Here is a 25,420-nt window from a genome sequence, read left to right on the forward strand (position 1 = left end):
AAGATACATGGAGCTTGCCCTCAAGGAGCTCACAGCTAGAGCTTCAGTGTCCAATACAGTGTCCAATACATGTGGCTATTTAAACTTAAATTATGTAGTTGGTATATGAAATAATGTCCATGCGTAATACACAGTGGGCTTCCCAGGTGGTGCTAATAGTAAAGAACCCGCCTGCCAATGCAGGAGACACAAGAGACAAGGGTTCAATCCCTGGGTCAGAAAGATCGCCTGGAGAAAGACATGGCAACCCCCTCCAGTATTCTTGCCTAGAGAATCCCATGGACAGAGGAGCCTGGAGGGCTACAGTCCATAGAGGTGCGAAGAGTCGGACACGACTGAAGCGACACGTGCATTCACATTATAAAGTATGATTTATAGGTAAAATAGGTCCTGTTTACAAAGTCAGTTCCTTCATTGCGTTGGTTGCATTTCGAGTGCCCAGTAGCTGCTTGTGGCTCAAGGCTGCTTTAGTCCCATTGTGACAGCCTGGGCCCAGAGCACTTTTGGAACTGCAGAAACTGGTAATGGTCCCATGGGAGAAGCGAATATTGAAGACACAGTTTCACAATAATTATGAGAATTGTCTTAAGGGCTACTTACTTCAGTTAGTATGATAATCCACCTTGCTGCAAATGCAAATAGCATTATTTCCTTCTTTTTTAATGCCTGAGTAGTATTCTGTTCTGTGTGTATCCCCCACATCTCCTTTATCCATTCATCTGTCGATGGACAGACAGTTAAATTGTTTCCGTGTCCTCTTGGCTGTTATAAATCATGCTGCGATGAACACTGGGGCGCGTGTATCTTTTTAAATTATGGTTTTCTCTGAATATATGCCCAAGAGTGGGATTGCTGGATCATATGGTAACTCTATTTTTAGTTTTCTAAGGAAACTCCATACTGTTCTCCATAGTGGCTGCACCAATTTACATTCCTGCCAACAGCACAGGAGGGTTCCCTTTTCTCCACACATGGAGAAGGGGCAACAAGTCTAGTTCTAGATGGCAGAGAGGCAGATCAGAGAAGGCTTCTTGGAGGAAGTGACATTGGCGCTGAACCCGTAGACATGTGTAGAGATCAGCCAGGAGAAGAGATAGGAGGGAGCTTTCCAATAGTAGGAACTGTGTGAGGAGAAGAGCTCAAAATCAGGCCAGTGGAGCTTCATGAGCAAGTGAGTGGAGGGAAGGCTGCAGAGGATGGCAGGGACCAGGCCACACAGGACCCTGTAGTAAGGACAAGAAATTGGACATTTACCTTGTGTTTGCTTGATCCACTCACTCCCTTCTTACTAACGCTGTCTTTCAAGATTGAGCTTAGGGACTTCCCTGGTGGGCCAGTGGATAAGAACTCTAACTCCCAGTCCAGGGGGTCTGGGTTTGATCCCTGGTCAGGGAACTAGATCCCACATGCCACAACTAGGAGTTTGCATGCTGTGAGTAAAGATGCCGTGTGCTGCAACGAAGACCTGGAACAGCTCAATAAATAACATAAATATTAAAAAAATAAAGATGGAGCTTAAGTCCATCAGCTCAATGAATCTTCTGACTCCTCCTGGGGCTTCCTGGGGTAAAAGTGCAGGCTCTGAGTCAGGCAGATCTGGGTTCAAACCCTGACTCTGCCACTTAGCATCTGGGTAACCCTGGCCTAGTGACTTCATTTCCCCATGATTGGGTGTTTATCTATAACGCTGGGATAATAGTGATATCTGCATGGCAGGGCCGTTGTGAGGATCAGGCAGGTCACACCACTGGGAAGTCCCAGCACAGTGCCTGGCTCCACATAAGGGCTCAACCAGTTGGTACTAGTGTTATTTGTCTTCTTTCACTCTGGACATCTTCCCCTCATCCTCCAGCTTGTTCAAATAGCAAAGCACCTGGAAGCCACGGTCTCCTTTTCCGAATCCTAAGATGTCCTGATGAAAGCTAACAGAAGCACCCGTCCAAACATGAAGTCTGATCTTTCCTGCATTCTGCTCCTCTTTCAGCCTCTTCCAGTTGATGGTGACTCCATCCTCCCCATTTGGAGTCCGTTTTGACTCCTCCTTCCCTCAGATTTCACTCCAACCCATCAGGAAATTCTCTTGGTCCTGCCTTTAAATTCCGTCTAAACTCCTATCACTTCTCTCCAACTCTACTGCTACTCCTTGGTTCAAGTCCCTGTCGTCTCTGAACCTGGGTAGATTCCAGGGGTTATCTTGCTGGTCTTCCCGGTCCTGCCCGTGTCTCCCTACGGCACATTCTCAACACAGCAACCAAACGTATTCTTTTTTTAAAAAAATTATTTATTTATTTGGCTGTGCTGGGTCTTAGTTGCGGCATGCAGGATCTTTAGTTGCAGCATATGGGATCTAGTTCCCCGACCAGGGATTGAACTCAGGGCCCCCCTGCCTTGGCAGCGTGACGTCTTAGCCACTGGACCACCAGGGTAAGTCCTGGAGGGATTCTTTAGAAGTCAACTCACAAGCCTCTTCAGTTCCAAAACCCTCCTAGGGCTCCCATTTCACCTTGTCTTCTTTACTCTTTGACCCCCTCATGTAGCCATTCTGGCTTCTGTGTGTGTGTGTGTGTGTGTGTGTGTGTGTGTGTGTGTTAGTTGCTCAGTTGTGTCTGACTCTTTGCAACCCCATAGAATGTAGCCCGCCAGGCTCCTCTGTCCAGGGAATTATCCAGGCAAGAATACTGGAGTGGGTTGCCATTCTCTTCTCCAGGGGATCTTCTCAACCTGGAGTTGGAACCCTGGTCTCCTAAACTGCAGACAGATTCTTTACTATCTGAGCTACCAGGGAAGCCCGTGGTCCCCTTGTTGTTCCTTAAGCACACCAGGTGGGTTCCTGCTCCAGCACCCACTGTTCTCTCTACCTAGAAAGCTCTTCTCCTACGTATCTGCTTTACTCAGATCTCAAATGCCACCATCTCACCCAAGCCTACCCTTATCACCTCCTTAAAATCTGTAGCCCTCTCTTACCGCCATTAAGATTTTTGTTGTTGTTCAGTTGCTCAGTTGTATCTGACTCTTTGCAACCCCACAAACTGCAGCACACCGGACTTCTTGGATGGCTACTATCAAAAATAAATAAAAACAACAAGTCTTGGTGAGGATATGGAGAAAATGGAATTCTTACACACTGACTATTGGTGAGAATGAAAAATGGGGCAGCCTCCAAAGGAAACAGTATGGAGGCTCCTCAAAAAATTAGGAATCGCCATAGGACCCAGCAATTTCACTTCTGGGTATATACCTGCAAAAGAGTTGAAAGCAGAATACGGAAGAGATATTTGTACAGCCATGTTCATAGCAGCATTATTCGCAATAGCCAAAAGATGAAAGCCACCTAAGGGTCCCTTCATGATGAGTAGATACACAAATGTGGTCTGTCCATACGATGGAATATTATGTAGCCTTCAAAAAGGAAGGGAATCCTGAAACATGCTACAACACAGATAAACCTTGAAGACATTATGCTAAGTGAAATAAGCATAACCTCCACTCTGTGAGGTTTCTAAAGCAATCAAGTTCATAGAGACATAAAGTAGAATGGTAGTTGCCAGAGGCTGGGGAAGGGGAGGAGGGGGATCTGTGTAGTAGGTACACTGTCCGTTTTTACAAGATGAAAAGAGTTCTGTGGATGAACAGTGGTAATGATTGTGCAATATTGTGAATATACTTAATGCCCACTGAACTGTACTCTTTAAAAACACTTAAAATGACAAATGATATCTTCTGTGTATTTTACTGTAGTTGAAAAAAATCATAGCCCTCTTCCCCCATCCTCCAATACCATGTTCAGCTTTTCCTCTTTAAGATTTTTTTTTTTTAATGTGGACCATTTTTAAAGTCTTTACTGAATTTGTTGACAGTATTGGGTCTGTTTTATGTTTTGTGTTTTTGACCGTGAGGCAATGTGGGATCTTTGCTCCCTGACCACGGGTCAAAGCTGCACCCCCTGCATTGAAAGGCATAGTCCTAACCACTGGACTGTCGGGGAAATCCCTGCTTTTCCTTTTTTTTTAAATCACACATTACCTTCCAACATACCATATAATTTGCTTATTTATTGTTCAGTGTCTGTCTTCACTTAGTTGTATGAAAGCTTCACACACCAGGGGTCTGATGGATCCCAAGTTCATGGGACATTGCCTAGATTCCATCCGATACTGGATTTTAGGGTAGATCAGGCCACAGGATTAAGTAAAAACTTTATGCATTGAAAAAAATCAGAAAAATCTGTTCATCAGCTTAAATCATTCTCCTTGACAGCAGGGGCCACCATTATTAAGTTTTAGCAGCTAAAGCACTGAGTCCCCATGGAAAGATCAGACATAGCCTTGTTTCATCATAGTCACTCCCCCTCCAAGTTGTGACAATCGAAACTGTCTCCAGACATTGCCAGTGTCGCCCCATTGAGAACCACTTCTCTGAAGCGTTTTAGTTTAGACAATACATTTTTCGGTCTCTCCATTTACAGAGCATCTTCAGACCTCTCTTTACACCTCACTCTTCTCACATTAGTCATGTAGGGACTGTGGCTTGTGCCCCTTCCTGCAGCTTCAGGATACTTTTGGTAAAAGACTGAAAACTCCCCGAGGGCCAGAATGTGGTCTGACGCATAGAATGCCCTCACTGCATGTCTGTCCTGTGTTAATCTTTGTGCATTAATCATGCTTTTTATTTTCTGAATTCTGATGTTTTGACCTTTTGGGGCCTTGCAGATTCTGGAGGGCTCTCCCCTCCCAGGGTTAACTAGTAAATAAGTCGCCTGCCCGTGGACCTTCCGTGTGCAAACCAACCAATCCAAAGCTACTGATCCACCTGCACTCGCCGCACCAGGGCCAAATACCAGACAACTGAAGACGGTCCCTATGCTCAGAGCCTGGAGAAATGACTCAAACTAGCTGATCCTCAACTTGCTTGCCCTGCCTCACCTGCTCCTTCCTGTGGAAACCTCAGCAAAGACTCTGCCCCAGATTGTATCCTCACCCTTGCCTCCCCAGTGCGATTCCTGGGTCGGGAAGATCCGCTGGAGAAGGGATAGCCTACCCGCTCCAGTATTCTTGGGCTTCCCTGGTGGCTCAGCTGGTAAAGAATCCACCTGTAATGTGGGAGACCTGGGTTTGATCCCTGGGTTAGGAAGATCCGCTGGAGGAGGGAACGGCTACCCACTCCAGTATTCTGGCCTGGAGAATTCCATGGACTGTAGAGTCCATGGGATCACAAAGAGTTGGACACGACCGAGCGGCTTTCACTTTCACTTGCCTCCTTACTGATCCCAGTGTTTCCCCATTTGGCTACCCCTGCCCCCAAAATGTGCCATGCCCCCTCTTCTTGGAATCTGTGAGTATAACAGAGTCTGAAGTCTTCAGCTGGCAGTCATCTCCTGATCTGTTTGCCACACCTAAATGATAATAAAACCAATATTTTAGGGACTTCCCTGGCGGTCCAGTGGTTAAGACTGTGCCCATCCAATGCAGGGTCTCAGGTTCGATCCCTGGTTGGGGAACTAAGAGCCCACGTGCCTCACAGTCAAAAAATAAATAAATGTAAGTTTGACTCAGTGGGATTTTCCAGACAAGAATACTGGAGTGGGTTTCCATTCCTTCTCCAGTGTTTTAAAACACTGCCCACAATCTGTTCATCCTCTTATAGCAAAATATGCCTGAATGATCTCAAAATCAACTCTGATCACCTTCCCCCGTCTCACTCTACTTGTAAACCTTTCAGAGGCATCCCACTGATCTCAGGAAAACATGGAAACCCTGTGGTCTCTGTATAATTCAGCCTGTCTTTCCCACCTCTACTCCTTGGTCCTACTCCCTGGGTCTGTGTCCCCCATCTCTGTGGGATTCTCCTGGTCTCCAGACCTCAGGCAAGTCTATCCTGACTACTCTTCCCTCCAGTTGTTCTTTATCTTGGCACCCTATTTGTTTCCCTCTCAAGGTTCATTCATTTGCAAACGTATAATGATTTCTTGTTTACTTGTGTATTAGCCGTCTTCTCAATAGGGAATCCATTTCAGGAGGGCAGGTGTATTTTATCCCCTTTCGTATCTGAGCCTTCAGCGCACAGTCAGCACTCAGTAAACATTTATTAAAATACTGAAGAATAGGGACTTCCTTGGTGGTCCAGTGGTTAACACTGTGCTCTTCCAGTGTAGGGGGCACAGGTTCGATCCCTGGGCACTAAGATGCCACATGCTGCAAGTAAAATAAAATACTAAAGAAGAGGGCCAGACTCTTTTGAGATGTTCTCTCTGTTGACTCCTTTAATCTCCATGGCAACCCTGTGAGATGGGAATTACCATCTCCATTCTACCAGCAGGACACTGAGACCCAGAGAAGTAAAGTAACCTAACCTCAGAGCTGCCGAGTAGTGGGGGCAGGAAATTCAAACCCAGATCAGTCTGTTTGCAGAGTTGGGCGCTCCTTTCTATGACACCCCCACCCCATCTTTAGGCATGACTTGAAATGCTACCCTGTCGTAATCACAATTAGGCACAAGCTTCCTTTTTCAGTCTGATAGATTCATGAACTCAGGGGATAAATACCCAGAAGCTCAGATGAAAATAGAAAAAAAAAAAAAACTTCCTCACCCTAATCGCGTCTCAGACCCTAATTTAAGGTACTGAGGTGAATTACATGATGGTTCAAGCAAAATCTTTGGGTTGACAGTTATTTCCTCAAGCTCTTCCCTTCTTTCAATAGAAAAATTATGTAAAACAAATGTTCCCTGCTATTTTGGTAAATTATATGCTATATATACACAACAAATGCCAAGAAATTGTGAGCCAGCTTGTTTCAAAGCCCTCATATAGTTAACATATGCCACTGCTATTTTCTTTTTCTTTCATATTACTTTTTTTTCCCCTTGGAAAATCTTGGCTCATGTCGCTGATAACGGCTTTTAGGAACCCATCTGATTCAAAATGTAGTCTGGCTTTCTGAGTGTAATTTAATGTCAGAGGTCTCTCTTTACATCCATCTTAAAACAAGTTTTAATAAATAAAGGGCCCTGGCTCCTAGTGGATTGCCAGAGAAGGAATGTGAACAGATCCTGGCTTAAAACTCCAGGGAGCTAAGCCATTTCTCAAAGTCAAATTTCACAAAGGTCAGTGTCCCCCATGCTCAAGGTACAAAGGTGACTTGAACGAAGCTGGGTTGGAGGAAAGCCAATATTGACACAAAGCCTCCACAGTTTTCTGTTCATCAAGCTCCGTTTATCTTCACGACAGTCCTGTAAGCCTGTCTTCATCCCACTTCACAGATGAACGTGTCTGTGACATGCTTAGCTAATGTTACAGATTGACAAGTGTTCTGTAAATAGTCACTATTGGGATTTATCTTGATTATTTAAATTAATAGATGTGCAGGTTTAAAAATTTACATATTACAGAAGGATCCAAAATGAAAAGTAAAAAGAAATTTCTTTCCCTCAAAACTCCCCATCCCCATCCGTCCTCCTTCCCAAAAATCAGTCTCAGGTTTCTTAAGTATCCTTCCAGAATGTTCGATGGCCGAAGAGAAAATATTCTTGACCACACTTGAACATGCACATGAATTCATGTACATGAATTCCCTGGGGACCTGGTTATAGCGCAGATGTTGATTTAGAAGATCTCGGTCAGGACCTGAGACTCAGCGTTTCTAACAAGTCCCTAGGGAGGCTGGGTCTCTGGTTCGAGACCATACTTAAATCTTAGTACCAAGAACCTAGATCGTGGGACTGTAGCACATTTAATAGTGAGCCCTGGCAGGAGTTCCCTGGCAGTCCAGTGGCTTTCGCTGCCACGTCCCTGGATTTGATCCCTGGTCTGGGAACTGGGATCCTACAAGCTGTGTGGCCAAAAACAAATGAGCCCCAACAATCTTTGCCTGTTAGTTCTTGCAACCGACTTGTGTGTCTGTTCGTTATGTGTGTTTATGGTGTTAAAATAGTCGCTATAAAGTTTACCATTTCAACAGCTGTGTAGCTAATGGTATGAATTATATTCCATGTTGTGTTACCTTCACTACCATCCATCCCCAGAACTTTCTCATCTTCCTCAACTGAAACTCTGTGCCCATTAAACACTAACTCCCCATTCCCCTCTGTCCCCCCAACCCCCAGAGCTTGGGGACCACTGTTCTACTTTCTCTCTGTGTAAGCCCATTTAGATAGGCGGACTAGTACAGTCATTGCCCTTTGGTGTTGGTTTTATTTCACTTAGTGCAGTGTCTTCAAAGTACATCCATGTTGTAACATGGGTTAGAATTTCCATCCTTTTTAAGACTGAGTAATACTCGGTTGTATGGATAGACCACAGTTTGTTTATCCATTCATCCACTGATAGCCACTTAAGTTGTTTCCACTTTCATCTGTTGTGACTCAGATCAACACAAATTAAAAAAAACAAACAAAACACTTTTTTTTTTTTTTGGCCGCACCATGCAGCCTCCAGGATCTTAGTTCCCTGACCAGGGATGGAACCTGCACTCCCTGAAGTGGAAGTGCAGAGTCTGGACCGACAGGGAAGTCCCAATAAAATGTTCTAAAAAAAATTTTTTTTCTTTAGTGGCTGTTCCATCATCTATTTAATTACTCCTCTCTTGGTGATTATTTCTGGTTTAGTATTATTTGCAGCAAAGCTGCAAAGAGATGCTAGCACCAGAAGAGAAAACAGAGAGCTGAAGTGGGGATGCTGAAATCAGATAGCTTCACCAAAGCCTAGACACTCACTGTGTGACCTTGGGCAAGCTCCCAGCCCCTTGTGCTTGAGTGTCCTCCTCTGCAAAATGGGGACAATGAAAGTGGGAATAAATAATTTAATGATGCAAAGTGCAAACATTGGGCCTGACGCATGGCGAGCTGACGATCCACATGTGCCATCGCTGGGAGGGTAAACCATTGCTTACCGTGACTGTCCCCACAATGAACTGCCAGCACAGCCTCACCTTCCGGGTTGGCGCTCAAAGCACTGAAAAATTGGAAAGACATCACAGCTTGCATGGGTGCTCAGCCGTGTCCGACTCTTTGTGACCCCAGGGACTGTAGCCCTCCAGGCTTCTCTGTCCATGGGATTTGCCAGGCAAGAATACTGGGGCAGGTTGCCATTTCCTTCTCCAGGGGATCTTCCCGACCCAGGGATCGAACCTGCGTCTCCTGTGACTCCTGCATTGGCTGGCGGATTCTTTACCCCTGAGCCACCTGGGAAGCCCATATCACTGCTTACCTTCCCAGAAGGTTGCAGTGGAAGCTGTTATTCAAAGAAGGAAGCACAGAGCCCTGGACGGTCCTGGAGGAGAAGCTGTGATGAAAGGGAGAGTGTCAGATCACATAGCCATCTTCTGTGATGTTACCCTCAGAGTCGAGGGTGAGCCACGGACCTTCCCTTCACCCCTGAAAAGGAATTGATAATGCACGTAAATGTTCGTTTCCTTCCTTCGCCTAGTAATTCTCCACATTCTATCTTCTATTAATACCTCAGGGGACTGTTTGTAGTTTTGAGCTGGGGGGTTGCTTCCAGGGGAGTGAGAGCCCTACTCTTTGTTGCTTCCTTCCTGGAACCCCGTTTGCATCACCCCTCAGTGGGTTACAGAGTTAAAATGTCTCCCCGCCTCACCACACCCCCAGCCTCTCACTGCACCCAGTTCATTTCATTTACAGCTTTTCTCGAAATGTACAGAATATCTGTGTAGCAGTATATGCATCCACATGCATAATATTATATATAAATACATATTTATATTTACAATATTACTTTATATACTGACATATAAAATTATATGTTTATAGCTATAATATTTATATATGTATGTGTTTATAATTATTCACATTTAAAATACAAAATTGCATGTGGATATATACATGAAATTTTTATTGAGGTGTAAAAAATTATATGTGTATATCCACATGCATTTTTGTATTTATATATGTAAATAATTGTAAATATATACATATATAAATAACTACATACTTATACATTTATATATAATACTTATATAAGGAGAAGAGGACAACAGAGGATGAGATGGTTGGATGGCATCACTGATTCTATGCACATGAACTTGGGCGAATTCCGGGAGATGGTGAAGGACAGGGAGGCCTGGCATGCTGCAGTCCATGAGGTCGCAAAGAATCTAACACAGCTTGACGACTGATCAACAAAAAGTTGATTTACAAGATTATTTTGGTTTCAGGTTTAAAACATAGTGATTCACAATTTCTAAAGATTAGGCTCCATTTATGTTATTATGAAATATTGGCTGTATTCCCTGTACTGCACAATATATCTATTTTATACACAGTAGTTTATATCTCTTAATTCCCTACCCCTATCTTGCCCCTAACCCTTTCACCCTTCCCACTGGTAACCACTAGTTTGTTCTCTATATCCGTAGGTCCTGCTTCTTTTTTTGTTAAATTCACTAGTATATTTCATTTTTAGATTCCATATATAAGTGATAATATACAGTGTTTGTCTTTCTCTGATAAATTTCACGGAGGTGACATTCACGGCGGTGCTAAGGGTTGAGGGTTTGGGGGTTTAGGGGAGAGAGGGGCATGGCAAAATAAGGTAAAATTCACCATTGTCACCATTTTTAAGAGTACAAGCCTGTGGCATTAAGTGCCTTTGTGTTGTGCAACCATCAATACCATCCGTCTCTAGGACAGTTTTCATCTTCCCGGACTGAAACTCTGCCTGTTAAACACGAAGTCCCTATGTCTTCCTCTCCCAGCCCCTGGGAGCCCCCATTCTGCTTTCCATCTCTGAGTCTGACTGCGTATGGAATCATACAGCATTTGTCTTCTGTGACTGGCATATCTCACTTAGCATAATGTCTTCAAGTCTCATCCATGTTATGTAATGTGTAGAATTTCTTTCCTTTCCAGTTCCTTTTTTTTTTTTTTGATGCACAGCTTGTGGGATCTTAGTTCCCTGACCAGGGATCGAAGGCCCTCAGCTATGAAAGCACAGAGCCCTAACTGCTAGGCAACCAGGGAATTTCCCCTTCCCTTCCCTTCCCTTTTTTTTTGGACTTCCCAAGTGGCTCAGTGGTAAAGAACCTGCCTGCCAATGCATGATCTCCTGAAGGAGATGCCAGTTCTATCCCTGGGTCAGGAAGATCCCCTGGAGAAGGAAATGGCAACCCACTCCAGTATTTTTGCCTGGGAAATCCCATGGACAGAGGAGCCTGGTGGGTTGCAGTCCATGGGGTTGCAAAAGAGTTGGACAGGACTGAGCGACAAATACTTTCACTTTTCCCTTTAAAAAAAAAATGATTAATTTTATTGAATCTTCACCCTAGTATGCACCCCTTTTTATAAAGCCATTTTTATTTTATTAGTTATTTTTTATAAATTATAAATCAATAATTTTTACTTATTTATTTTGGTCACGCTGCACAGCATGCCGGATTTTAGTTCCCCAGCCAGGGATTGAACCCACGCCCCCTGCAGTGGAAGCAAGGATTCCTAACCACTGGACTGCTGGGGAGTTCCCCCTTGCCTTCCTTTCTGAAGCTGAATAATAGCCCACTGCATGTATAGACTACATTTTGCTAACGCACTCGTCCGCTGATGGACACTGGGGTGTTTTCACCTTTGGGCTGTCGTGAATACTCCTGTCATCATGGATGTACATTTACAATGTTGTACCACCTCCCCTTCTGTCTAATTCCAGACCAATTTCATCATCCCCGAAAGGGAATTCTGTGCCCTTAGACAGTCACTCCCTCTCCCTCCTTCCCCAGCCCCTGGCAACCACTGATCTGCTTTCTGTCTCTCTGAAGTTGCTTCACATAAATGGGATCACGCATATGTGACTCTCTGTGTCTGGCTGCTTTCACTCAGCAGCATGTTTCAAGGTTCTGACAGTGACTCAAGGACCTTACAGTGGTTATGCTGGAGACTGCTCAGAGCCGCTCCAGCGAGCAGATTTGATGGTTAGATATTCAGGAAATCTCAGAGCCTTCTATTTAACTGTTGAGAGCTTAAAGCGGGTCGTGGTGGGAGTTATTTACCCCATAGATATTGGCAAATGCTACACATCAGTATGGTCTTGGGGGGTTTATTTGAGACTCAGTTTGTAGGCACTGCTTCAGAGCCTCCCCATAATCTCCATCAGCACCACCCCCCTGCAAAGCTGCTGTTGTTTAGTTGCTAAGTTGTATCTGACTCTTTGTGACCCACTAGACTGCGGCCTGCCAGGCTCCCCTGCCCATGGGATTTCCCAGGCAAGAATACTGGAGTGAGTTGCCCTCTCCTTCTCCAGGGGGATCTTCCCAACTAAGGGCTCAAACCCGCATCTCCTGCATTGGTAGGTGGATTCTTTACCACTGACATCCAGGCTGAAGCCTTGGTTCTTTCAAGCTGTATTGAGAGATGGAGATTGGAAAAGAGACCTGGTGGCTTCAAATGAATTAGAATCAAATGTTGGCAGTTTCATATAGTTCAACCTTCTAGTAGGGTCCTTAAGCTGGACAAGAAGCAAAGATAGTTCTCTCATTGTTATCTATTTATTTTTATCTGTTTTAGATATTTCAAAATAAAAGATTTTGTGGGGGAGGAATGGAAGGGTTTAACTGGTATCCTGTCTTTGGCCAGAAACACAGGGTTTTGACCAGACAGACCTAAGGGTGACCCCTGGCTCCATGCCTTTTTAGCTCTGCGAAAAGTGAAAGTGAAGTCGTTCAGCCGTGTCGGACCCTTTGGGACCCCATGGACTGTAGCCTATCAGGCTCCTCCGTCCATGGGATTTTCCAGGCAAGAGTGCTGGAGTGGGTTGCCATTTCCTTCTCCAGGGGATCTTCCCGACCCAGGAATGGAACCCGGGTCTCCCGCTTTGCAGGCCGACGCTTTACCGTCTGAGCCACCAGGGAAACCCCCGTGACCATGGTTAAATTCCATGACTTCTGGGGCCTCCGTTTTCTTGTCTGTACAATGGCTATAAAAACACCAACCTCACAGAGCTGTTGTGCTTCCCTGGTGGCTCAGCGGTAAAGGATCCACCCGCCAAGCAGGAGTTATGGGTGTGATCCCTGGGTCGGGAAGATCCCCTGGAGAAGGGAACGGCTACCCACTCCAGTATTCTTGCCTGGAGAATCCCACGGACACAGGAGCCTGGTGGGCTACAGTCCATAGGGCTGCAAAGAGGCAGACATGACTGTGACCAAACAACGAACAACAGGGCTGCTGTGCAGAGCGAGTGCATCGAGAGCAACATCTAGAACGAGGCACGGAAGCTGCCGGACGGTTGGGGGCGTGGTGGAGAGGGGGGCGTGGTGGAGGGGGGCGTGGTGGAGAGAGGGGCGTGGTGGAGAGGGGGCGTGGTGGAGGGGGGCGTGGTGGAGAGGGGGCGTGGTGGAGGGGGGCGTGGTGGAGAGAGGGGCGTGGTGGAGAGAGGGGCGTGGTAGAGCTGGCGGCCGTGGTGGAGTGATTGCTCCAAGGTTCAGTCCCAGCCGCTCTGCCTGCAGACCCTGTGCGCTGTACTCTGCCCCGTATTTCCAGCCGAAGACGAGCTTGACAGCTGGAGCTTTCCCAGTTCAGCCTGGCCGTTGAATGGTGTTTCCGGTATTTACAAAATTGCTATGATATCATCTGCCTTTTCTCCCAATTCACAAGCAAGGAATGTTCCCCCAGGCTTCTGGAATCTGGAGACTTAGGCTTTCTATGCCAGAGCACTAGTTATTCTTGGTGAAATGTGCGGAATAAGGCAATAGTTAATTGATGATGATGATAGCAATTTTTTTTTAAACGTAGAAATTTCTCCATTTTAGGGTGGTGGGAGGGGGGTTCACGATCGGGAACTCATGTACACCCGTGGCGGATTCATGTCAATGTATGGCAAAACCAATACAGGATTGTAAATTAAAAATAAATAAATAAAAAGAAATGTATCCATTTTTACCTTTTAAAAAGGCCCAAATTTGCCCTCCAGTTCCTCATCATCAGGCTTCCTTGATGGCGCAGTGGTAAAGAATCCGCCAGCCTATGCAGGACACACAGGTTCAATCCCTGGGTCGGGAAAATCCCCTGAAAGAGGAGATGGCAGCCCACTCCAATATTCTTGCCTGGGAAAGCCTATGGGCAGGGGAGCCTGGTGGGCTACAGTCCACAGGATGGCTAAGAGTCAGAGACGATGGAGTGACTGGGCACTCACACGCGCCCTCATCAGCCCTCTGCCCTCTATGCCCTTGGCATCCCAGACTTCTTTTTTCAAAGCCCAGGGAGGAATGGGCATCACTCATTCCATATGGCTGTCTCCTGGGAAGGTAGGGACTCATCTCTTCTGTTACTGCCGTGACCTTGCAACTCATCGCAGGGCTGGCAGAAAGCAGGAGTTTTGTTTCAGGGTGAGGAAGCTAGAAGGAGACAGGTTATTATGTTTTTGCGTGGGTCTCAGATAAATAAGTTGCTGCTCAAAGAAATCAAGGCATTTCCCAGAGTCGCAAGAAACAGCACAGTGTGAAGGAATGTATTGTATTGAGAGTAAAGTCCATGGGGTCTCAAACTCAAATGCCTGTGAGGGCAAGGGGAACAAAGTGCCAAGTGAGAGGAACACAGAGGGAAGTGTAAAGAAAAATGGCAAGAGACCGTAAGGGCTGGACGTCCTTTGGAGAGGATGAGACTGTCAGTCATCTGGGGATCAAGTGGCCCATATACAAGGGACACACTGCTCTGGTCTAGCCATGTTGGTCCCTTATTAGAATGTAGGTCCCAGATGGCCAGATATTCTGTTTTTTAAAGAGACATCAGGAATCTGGATTTCTTTGTGAATTCTTCTAATTTTAAAACTTTGATGTTCACTTTAAATTAAAAAAAAAAATACTGTGTGGGCAGCTTTTTGTAAGCATAAAGCAATCCTTATGTGACCAAATTGTTACTTATATTCATTTCAGTTCAGTTGATCGGTATTGTCTGACTCCTTGCAACCTCATGAATCGCAGCACGCCAGGCCTCCTTGTTGATCACCAACTCCCGGAGTTGACTCAAACTCATGTCCATCGAGTCAGTGATGCCATCCAGCCATTTCATCCTCTGTCGACCCCTTCTTCTCCTGCCCCCAATCCCTCCCAGCATCAGGGTCTTTTCCAATGAGTCAAACCCTTCGCATGAGCTGGCCAAAGTATTGGAGTTTCAGCTTTAGCATCAGTCCTTGCAGTGAACACCCAGGACTGATCTCCTTTAGGATGGACTGGTTGGATCTCCTTGCAGTCCAAGGAACTCTCAAGAGTCTTCTCCAACACCACAGTTCAAAAGCGTCAATCCTTTGGTGCTCAGCTTTCTTCACAGTCCAACTTTCACATCCATACATGACCACTGGAAAACCATAGCCTTGAATAGACAGACCTTTGTTGGCAAAGTAATATCTCTGCTTTTTAATATGCTATCTAGGTTGGTCATAACTTTCCTTCCAAGGAGTAAGCATCTTTTAATTTCATGGCTGAAATCACCATCTGTAGGGATTTTGGAGCCCCCAAAAATAAAGTCTGACACTATTTCCACTGTTTCCCCATCTATTTCCCATGAAGTGATGGGACCAGATGCCATGATCTTTGTTTTCTGAATGTTGAGCTTTAAGCCAACTTTTTCACTGTTCTTTTTCACTTTCATCAAGAGTCTCTTTAGCTCCTCTTCACTTTCTGCCCTAAGGGTGGTGTCATCTGCATTATCTGAGGTTATTGATATTTCTCCCGGCAATCTTGATTATAGCTTGTGCTTCCTCCAGCCCAGCATTTCTCGTGATGTACTCTGCATACAAGTTAAATAAGCAGGATGACAATATACAGCTTTGACGTACTCCCTTTCCTATTTGGAACCAGTCTGTTGTTCCATGTACAGTACTAACTGTTGCTTCCTGACCTGCATTTAGGTTTCTCAAGAGACAGGTCAGGTGGTCTGGTATTCCCATCTCTTTCAGAATTTTCCACAGTTTATTGTGAGCCACACAGTCAAAGGCTTTGGCATAGTCAATAAAGCAGAAATAGATGTTTTTCTGGAACTCTCTTGCTTTTTCCATGATCCAGCGGATGTTGGTAATTTGATCTCTGGTTCCTCTGCCTTTTCTAAAACCAGCTTGAATAACAGGAAGTTCACGGTTCACATATTGTTGAAGCCTGCCTTGGAGAATTTTGAGCATTATTTTACTAGCATGTGAGATGAGTGCAGTTGTGTGGTAGTTTGAGCATTCTTTGGCATTGCCTTTCTTTGGGATTGAAATGAAAACTGACCTTTTCCAGTCCTGTGGCCACTGCTGAGTTTTCCAAATGTGCTGGCATATTGAATGCAGCAGTCTCAACAGCATCATCTTTTAGGATTTGAAACAGCTCAACTGGGATTCCATGACCTCCACTAGCTTTGTTCATGGTGATGCTTTCTAAGGCCCAGTTGACTTCACATTCCAGGATGTCTGGCTCTAGGTGAGTAATCACACCATCGTGATTATCTTGGTTGTGAAGCTCTTTTTGTACAGTTCTTCTGTGTATTCTTGCCACCTCTTCTTAATATCTTCTGCTTCTGTTAGGTCCATACCATTTTTGTCCTTTATCAAGCCCATCTTTGCATGAAATGTTCCCTAGGCAAACCATTCAGTATCACTGTAATCCAAACCTATGCCCCAACCAGTAACGCTGAAGAAGCTGAAGTTGAACGGTTACTTACATTAGATACAGACAAATGAGTATAAATTCTGAAACACATATGCTTCCAAACGGAATTTAGGCCTAGAACAAAGATATCCTTATTCACATGGCTTACTATGTGAATAGGGCTCCCCTTGGAGTTGTGCAGTGGCCAACCTGTCCAACTGTACTAGACATCCCTGATACATAACTCTTAAATTTGTCACCCTCCCCACAGCCCAACTCAACAGAAATGCCAGCCCCTACCTCTTTCACCCATTCATGGACCATGAGAGAACTCTCTGGACCACAAGAGAAAGCTTTTCACCTGTCTTGGGCACAACTATACCGCAAGGTCATCGAGGAGGAGTTCTATCTATCATGACCAGATTTGCTCTCTCCTCTAGGGTGGTGAAATTCCGTCGCACAGGCGAGAGTGCAAGGTCAGAGGACGACACGGCTTCGGGAGAGCATGAGATCCAGATTGAAGGGGTCCGTGCAGGCCTAGAGGCCGTGGAGCTGGACGATGGGGCGGCCGTGCCCAAGGAGTTTGCCAATCCCACCGACGGTGAGGGGCCCTGCAGTTGGGGCAGGCCATCGTCAGGGGCTTTGAGGCTCCAGGGTTGCCTCTGCAGGTGGCACTCAGAGGGGTCTTGTGAAGGGGCAGGCAGGAGAGCCTGGAGGGCCCAGGGTGACACTGGCAGTGGGGGCTGGACCTGCATGGCCTTCTCAGCAGGCGAGATTGCATCACCATCCCTGACAGTCAGCATCGTCGACTAACACTTGCCCAAGGATGGGAGCCACAATGATGACGGTGAGGGTGATGGTGGTGATGACAAGCAGACGGTGCTGATGGTGGTGATGGTGACTGTGAAGATGATGAGAGTGATCAGCGCCACAGATGCAGGCTGAGGGTCTACTCTGTGCCAGGCCCGGTTCTAAGCACTTTACGTGTATTACCCATTTCATCTTCACAACAGTTCTGATTAGAACTATTACAGTCATCTTCCCCATTTTGCAGGAGAGGCCACAGAAGCACAGAAAGGTTACGTATCCTGCCCAGGGTCCCACAGTTAGAACTTAGCCAAGCTGGATTTACACCCAGGAAATCTGGCCTCAGAGACCACATCCCTACCTGTGACCTTGTGCTCCCTCCGAGTAGAGATGGTTAAAGGAGATTTGAAGTGCTCATGGGGGACCTGGTCTCCCCATACCACCTGATAATGCTGATGCATGAAAATGTTCCATTCATTCCTCCAAGGGCCCAGATTCCCAACCAGAGAGAGGGTTAACAGCTTGAGCCCAAGGCCATTGTTGGCAGATCTAAGGAGGCAGTGACTGGAGTGGGCGTGAAGGCAGTGGTTAGAAGCAGTGGCTTCAGGTCCAGGCTGATCTGGGCTAACTTCCCAGATCTGCAGTGTGCCAGCTGTATCACCACTGGGCAAGTCCGTGTCCTCCTCTGAAAAATGGGGCTAAGACAGAGCCTTTAACTAGTAGGTGTCATAGGGACTCAGTGAGATTATGTACAGCAAGCTCTTAGAGCCTGGGTCCCCAACCCCTGGTTCCAGTCTGTGGCCTGTTAGGAACCGGGCCACACAGCTAGAAGTGAGCAGGGGTGAGCAAGCTTCCTCTGTCTTTACAGCCGCTCCCCATCGCTCCCATTGCTACCTGAGCTCCGCCTCCTGTCATATCAGCAGCGGTGTTAGATTCTCATGTGAGTGAGAACCTAGCCATAAGGTCAAGGCGGAATACTCTGAGGTCACTACAGAACAGAGACAAAGTGCACAATAGATGTACTGCGCTTGAATGATCCCCAAAGCTGCCCCTGTCTATGGAAAAATTGTCTTCTATGAAACAGCTCACTGTTGCCAAAAAGGATGGGGACCACTCTCTTAGGGCACTGCCTGACACACACTGAGCTCCCAGTAAATATATAATTATATTATTACTATTACTGACCTTATTACCGATGCCATAACAGGACTTACTCTGCTTTCTCCTCAATATTATTGAAGGAAACCAGACCCTGCTGGTGTGATAACCACCAGCTCATACTTCAGGAGAAAATGACGGTTGATGTAAGAGGCTCATGATTGAAATTCTAACAAGATGACAACTCCCAGCAGGGGCAGATAAGATCCTCAGAGGCACCCCCACAGGACGGCCACCCAGCATGCTCCTTTAGTATTTTTATTTTTCAGTTAATTTTTTTTGTCTTGGAATATTTTAAAAGTACAGAAAAGTTGCAAAGATAGCACAGAGAGTGCTCGTAAACTCTTTTTTTTGTTTTAATATTTTTTGTTATTTATTTACTTATTTATTTATTTTTGTATACTCTTCATGCAGCTTCCCATAAAGCTAGTATCTTACCTAATCATGACACACTTGTCAAAACTAAGAAATTGAGACTGGTGTGATACCCTCCATGAAACTCCAGACTTGATTCAGATTTCACCAGTTTTCCCAGCAGTGGTGTTACAGGAATCAATTCCAGCACACCACATTGTATTTGTCTTTTAGTCTTTCTCAAAGCCACCTATGAGCTCCTAAAGTACATCCTTATTTTTTTCTGAGCACACAAATACCATGTTTTTATTTGGAAAGCACTGGGACGTGATCAAAATGTACAAAAAAGTGAATGCTGACACATGATCCTATTGACAGTCTATGGGCATTCAATCTGACTTCCTCTGCTCCATCTTACTTTGTTTTCTAAAAATTAAATCACAATATATTGTATGCATCTTTCTATATCTGTGCATTTTTTAATAGGTGGGTTGTGTTTTAGGATGTAGATATATAAACATTCATCTATAATACATAAAATAATTTAACCAGTTCCTTGTTGATAGACATTCTGGGTTGCCCACTTATTCCCTTTGCAGAACCCACGTTGTATTGGACTTTGTAGCACACTTCACACTTGCCAGAAGGTTTTCCTAGGATAAGTTCTAGAAGCAGCATGCACTGCTTTAAAGAGCTTGGCCAGGGATCCCCCTAGATCCCCCCGGAACTAGGACAAGGACAAAATGCTCTAACTCCTTCCTTCCCCTCCCCTTTCTCCTTCCCAGATACTTTCATGGTGGAAGATGCGGTGGAAGCCATTGGTTTTGGAAAATTTCAGTGGAAGCTGTCTGTTCTCACCGGCTTGGCTTGGGCAAGTATCTCTGGGGACGATGACGTCATCTTCAGTCTCCAAGGAATACCATGCTGCTCAACTGGGTTTCCATGCTCTACAAGGGAGGACACAGTTCCCTCCTCTTAGAGTCTTTGCTTGAATCGACAAAGTTTGAGTGACCCTGGGTGATAATGAAGTCTGAGCCTAGGGGGAGTTGGGTGTGGCTGACAATTGCCCTCAAGGAGGAGTTGAAGCTTCCTGTTAATTAAGTGGTTCTCAACCCTTTGAGGCTCAGGGCTACTCTAAGATTCTAATGTCATCTGTGGGACTCACCCTAGAAGAACATGCACAGATCAAAACATGCCTTCTCTTTCAAGGGGCTTGTGATTCCTTATTAAAGTTGCCGGATCTACCTATAGCAAATGATGTATCTAGATCATTGCTGTTGTTCAGTTGCTAAGTCGCGTCTGACTCTGCAACCCCATAGACTGCAGCCCACCAAGGTGCCTCTGTCCATGGGATTCTCCAGGCAAGAACACTGGAGTGGGTTGCCGTGCCCTCCTCCAGGGGATCTTCCTGACCCAGGGATTGAACCTGAGTCTCTTACATCTCCTACGCTGGCAGCTGGATTCCTTACCACTAGTGCCACCTGGGAATCCCCACTATCTTCCAGAGCTTTCTCAAATTCATATTCATTGAGTTGGTGATGCTGTCTAACCATCTCATCCTCTGCCATTAATCTAGACCATTAATACAAGTGACATGGATTTTTATGGACAGTGCAAAACTGAGATTCAACTACCTGTTTTTCCAAACAGTCATCAATTTCCCCACCTCATTTCCCCCACTAATTGGCATTTTATCATCCACCACATGCCCAGGGCCACATGGGTTTCCTTCTGGACTCTCATTTCTGTGCCTCCGCTCTGTCTGTGTAATCCTGTAGAGGTACCACAGTGTTTCATCCCTGAGGCTCGCTAGTGTGTTTTAATATATTAAAAGATCACACTGTTTAATGTTAATTATATTGACAATTCTCCATAAACAATGACCAAAGAGAAATTAGCTTTTAATTGAGCTACAAGAGAAAAAGGTCTCTCTACCTCTATAAAAATTTTTTTCTGAAAAAAAAAAAGGTTTTTCTGATTTTCAAAATATGCTACTTTCCCATTCCATTTGGGGAGTGTCCCTAAATTTCTTTTCCAAACATGGGAAACCACACCGAAAGAATGTTAAATGTCTAGTCACGAGTTCCTGTGTGATACCACACTGTTTTAACTTTTGGAGCTTTCAGTGTGTTTTGATGGGTGATAGGGCACTCAGCAGAAGGTAGAAGAGGGAGTCTCTCTCTTTTTTCTTTTTTTAATTAATTGATTGATTTTATTTAAAAATTTTTGGGGGGCCATTCTTCGCGGCACACAGAACTTCCCAGACTAGGGATTGAACCCAAGCCCCCTGCAGTGAAAGGGCAGAGTCTTAACCACTGGACCACCAGGAAAGTCCAAAGGGATTTTTCTACGCACTCGCTTGGGGCTGTGGACTTGTGACATTTTAAATTACCGTTTTAAATTTTCTGAGATCATAAGGCTCTAAGGTTTGAATTCTTCTCTCCTGCAGTAAGTTACCATGAGAATTTTTAGTGAGGGGCCAACCGTCCTCCTACCCAGGCAGCATCCTGGCCTCACGTGTTTGCTTGTTCCCTGCAGATGGCCGACGCCATGGAGATGATGATTCTGAGCATCCTTGCACCACAGCTGCACTGCGAGTGGCGGCTGCCCAGCTGGCAGGTGGCGTTGCTGACCTCGGTAGGCAGCCCAGCGGCTCTCTCCTCTCGTGCTCAGTTCTGGTCCCCCGGGGGGGTGTTCTGTCGGATGCCCCCCACTTCCTCCTGCTGCTGCCAAGGGCTCAGCAGACAGGAATTAAACCCTCAGTGGGATCACCAGGACCTCAGCATCCCTTCTCCCTTCTCCATCTCATGTATCCTGGCAGGTCTGCAGCCAACTCTAACCACATCCCGGGGCCCCAGATATCCTGCTCAGTTGCGGGGAACTTGGAACCACCTGATCAGATCACGTAAACCTTATAAACCTCGCTCTTCCAAAAAGGAGACACCAGTTCCTTCCACATGAAGGTGACTTCAGGGTTGGAAACAGCATAGTACCTGTTCAGTCAGCTGTAGGAACTGGTGCTCCCTGGAGCTAAGGCTTGGAGAAGCATGAAGCAGAACCCTTCATTCTTGTCTTGTTTTCTTCTTGAACTGGTATTTTCATTCAGTTTCTCCATATAATTTTATCTTAATGTAAGGTTGTGAAAGTGAAAGTTGCTCAGTCGTGTCCGACTCTTTGCAACCCCGTGGACTATACAGTCCATGGCATTCTCTAGGCCAGAGTACTGGAGTGGGTAGGCTTTCCCTTCTCCAGGGGTTCTTCCCAACCCAGGGATCGAACCCAGGTGTCCCGCATTGCAGGTGGATTCTTTACCAGATGAGCTACAAAGGAAGCAATGTAAGGTTTTACTAGGCTTGAAAGTTTCATCAATCACCCTATTATAATTTTTGTGAGATTTTCAATTTTTTGAGACCATAAGACTCCAAGATTTAAGATGTTATTCCTGCAGTAAGTTAACCATGATAATTTTTAGTAGTAAACAACCGATCAAAACAAGATATAATTAATTTTGATAAATGCTTGCTAAACGTAAGTCATTTTTATCAGGAACGCGCCTCTTGATGAGGAGTATGGAGTGTTTCTCAACTATGTCACGTATTCTTGAATTATTGTTGTTGTTCAGTCGCTAAATCATGTCTGACTCTTTGCAACCCCATGGACTGCAGCACGTCAGGCTCCTCTGTCCTCCACTATCTCCCAGAGTTTACTCAAACTGATGTCCATTGAGTTGGTGATGCCATCCAACCATCTCATCCTCTGTCGTCCCCTTCTCCTCCCGCCTTCAATCTTTCCCAGCATCAGGGTCTTTTCCAGTGAGTCAGCTGTCGAATCAGGTGGCCAAAGTATTGGAGCTTCAGCTTCAGAATCAGTCCTTCCAATGAGCATTCAGGGTTAATTTCCTGTAGGATTGACCTGCTTGATCTCTTTGCTGTTCAAGGGACTCTCAAGAGTCTTCTCCAGTGCTACAATTTGAAAGCCTGTTGCCAAAATGAGACAGAGTTCAGCTGTAATGCTATTTCTATTTTTCATTTTTACTGGATAGATATGAATATGAAAGGTTTTGTTCACATATAAAAAGTTTTGCTGGAGGAACTGAAGGAGTTTTATAATAACTCAGTAAACTAATGCCACTTGATTCTTTTCAGCAACTTCCAAGTTTCGTGCTGAAGAGCACACAGCAGTCATTAATGAAAAATTATTTTTAGTGAGCTAATTTGCTGACAGCTTGATTAGCCTCTCCTGCAATTTGGTTAAAAATAATAAAATGGAATTGGAATCAAGATGACTTGTGAATGGATTTGTATCTGTGTCGTTGGTGTCCTTTTGGAGGCAGCCTAGAGGGTTTAACCTCAAAGCAATGGCTATGAAGTACATCAGGGGGCTGGGTATGAAGAAATAGGGGAAGGGTGGTTGAGAAGGGGACCCGGGAGCTGGTGAGACCCCCTAACCTATTCTCGGGAAAGAGTTTCTATGGAAGTTGAGGATGTGGAAATTAATTCCTTTAAAATTATCCAAATTTGCTCTCCCTTGGAGCGCCTCTGTGTAGCCTGTTTGGAGCCCACTGCTCTAGGACGTGCCTGGAGGAATTCTTTTGGGTTCAGCCCACACTAGGCAATGCTGTTCCTATCTCTGGGCCTCAATTAGTTGCCTTATCTGTAAAATGGGATAATAATGGCACCCACTTCGTGGAGCTCTTGGGAACATTTGGTAAGACATATGTAAAAGGTTCCAATACTTTGGCCACCTCTTGTGAAGGGCTGACTGACTGGAAAGACCCAGATGCTGGGAAAGAGTGAAGGCAGGAGGAGAAGGGGACGACAGAGGAAGAGATGGTTGGATGGCATCATTGACTCAATGGCCCTGAGTTTGAGCAAACTCCAGGAGATGGTGAAGGACAGGGGGGCCTGGTGTGCTGCAGTCCATGGGGTCACAAAGAGTCGGACACGACTGAGCGACTGAACGAGAGCAACAAATGTCAAGAACATTCGGTGTGGTTCCTGACACTTGGTGAGTGCTCCAGAAAGGACAGAACAGTGAAGAAAGCTCTAGTCAGCCTGCCTGGGCTAAAGACCTGTCTTTACCCTCTCCTCCCTGGGATCAGAGCAGGTTTCCAAAACCCTTCTTTTTCTTTTTTAAAACTTTTTAGCCGTACCATGTGGCACATGGATCTTGAGTTCCCCAACCTGGAATGGAATCTGCACCTCCTGCATTGGAAGTGCGGAGTCTTAACTGCTAGACCTCCAGGGAAGTCCCCTTAAACTCTTCTAAGCCTCAAGCTACCTATCTATAAAATGGGTATGAGTAGTCATACCTCTTCAGCTCTGATCAAGGACTAACAAGGGAACCAGAATTTTGCCCAGCACGCAGTGAGCACTCCAGGGGTGCTCTCTCTTGCTCATGGCTTCCAGCTCCCGTCCTAACCTCCTGTCTCCTGTTTTCATATCCTCCAGATTTTATTCAGTACCTTGCAACCTTTAATATTTTCTTAGCCATAAGACATTTCTTGGGTTCTGTAAGAAATTGGAAGAATACTAGCTCTGCAGCCAGGCAGCCTGACTCCAGCCCAGGCTGCGCCACTAACACACGTGTGACCCTGGCTGCATGACCTCACCTCTCTGAGGCTCCGTTTCCCCATGTTTGATATGGAGATAATGGTAGCACCCACCCCGTAGGGTTGTTGTGAGACTTAAACAGTAACAGGAGACACATAGGCTAGTGTTTGCATCTTAACGAGATCTCAGGAATGCTTGCTTGCAAAGTCGCTTCAGTCATGTCTAACTCTTTGCCACCCTATGGACTGTAGCCCAAGCTCCCCTGTCCAAGAAATTCTCCAGGCAAGAACATTGGAATGGGTTGCCATTTCCTTCTTCAGGGGACCTTTCCAACCCAGGGATCAAACCCATGTCTCCTGCTTTGGCAGGTGGGTTCTCTACCACTAGCGCTACCTGGGAAGCTATAAAGCTTGGTTCTTTCTTGTTACTAAGAGTGTGACCCCACAAGCTCACTTCGATGTTCCCTTTCTCTGCGATGCTCCGTGTCAGTGTCTAACAGAAGCTGTCTTTGCCCCCACAGGTGGTCTTTGTCGGCATGATGTCCAGCTCTACCCTCTGGGGAAACATCTCAGACCAGTATGGCAGAAAAACAGTAAGGCGACTTCCCCTAAGCTTGTGTTCTCTGGGTTATCTCCTTGACAACAGCAAAACTTGTGCCAACCGAATTTTTTTTTTTTTTGGTGGAAGTTTAATTCAGAGCTACATTGAAGGGCAAAGAAAGACATTGCTATGAAGTTGTGGACTCTTGAAAAAAAAATCACACCTCCTTAGGGGGCCGAAGCATGTGTGTTTCAGAACATAAAAGATGCTGGTAGTGGTGCTAGCCCCATCCCCTTGGTGCTTAACCCCTCTGTGCCTCAGTTTCCTCATCTGTAAATGGGAGAGTAATAGTCTTCCCCATAGGGCTCCTATGGGGAGTAAATGACCCTTGTACAGAAAGCCCCTGGTTCAGAGGAAATGTTTCCTCAATTCCCGTTACCTGTTATTCAC

General features: G+C 45.6%; 1 protein-coding gene across 6 annotated transcripts in view; it reads left to right on the forward strand.

Moving 5' to 3' along the window:
- Positions 1–25,420, forward strand: part of SVOP (SV2 related protein) — a 68,298-nt gene that overhangs the window by 2,975 nt on the left and 39,903 nt on the right. For 2 of the 6 annotated variants that reach the window (XM_042234719.2, XM_004017439.6), the window contains 4 exons: positions 17,000–17,160; positions 19,664–19,749; positions 21,417–21,515; positions 24,951–25,022. In XM_042234719.2, coding sequence (XP_042090653.1) covers positions 19,672–19,749; positions 21,417–21,515; positions 24,951–25,022 — 249 coding nt within the window. In that variant the 5' untranslated portion in view covers positions 17,000–17,160; positions 19,664–19,671. Of the gene's footprint in view, positions 1–13,422; positions 13,543–16,211; positions 16,392–16,999; positions 17,161–19,663; positions 19,750–21,416; positions 21,516–24,950; positions 25,023–25,420 lie in introns of those variants that run through there. The other 4 variants (XM_060400801.1, XM_060400802.1, XM_060400803.1 and 1 more) reach the window with 4 other exon arrangements.

The sequence above is a fragment of the Ovis aries genome, chromosome 17 (assembly GCF_016772045.2).
Source record: "Ovis aries strain OAR_USU_Benz2616 breed Rambouillet chromosome 17, ARS-UI_Ramb_v3.0, whole genome shotgun sequence".
Classification (NCBI taxonomy): Eukaryota; Metazoa; Chordata; class Mammalia; order Artiodactyla; family Bovidae; genus Ovis; species Ovis aries.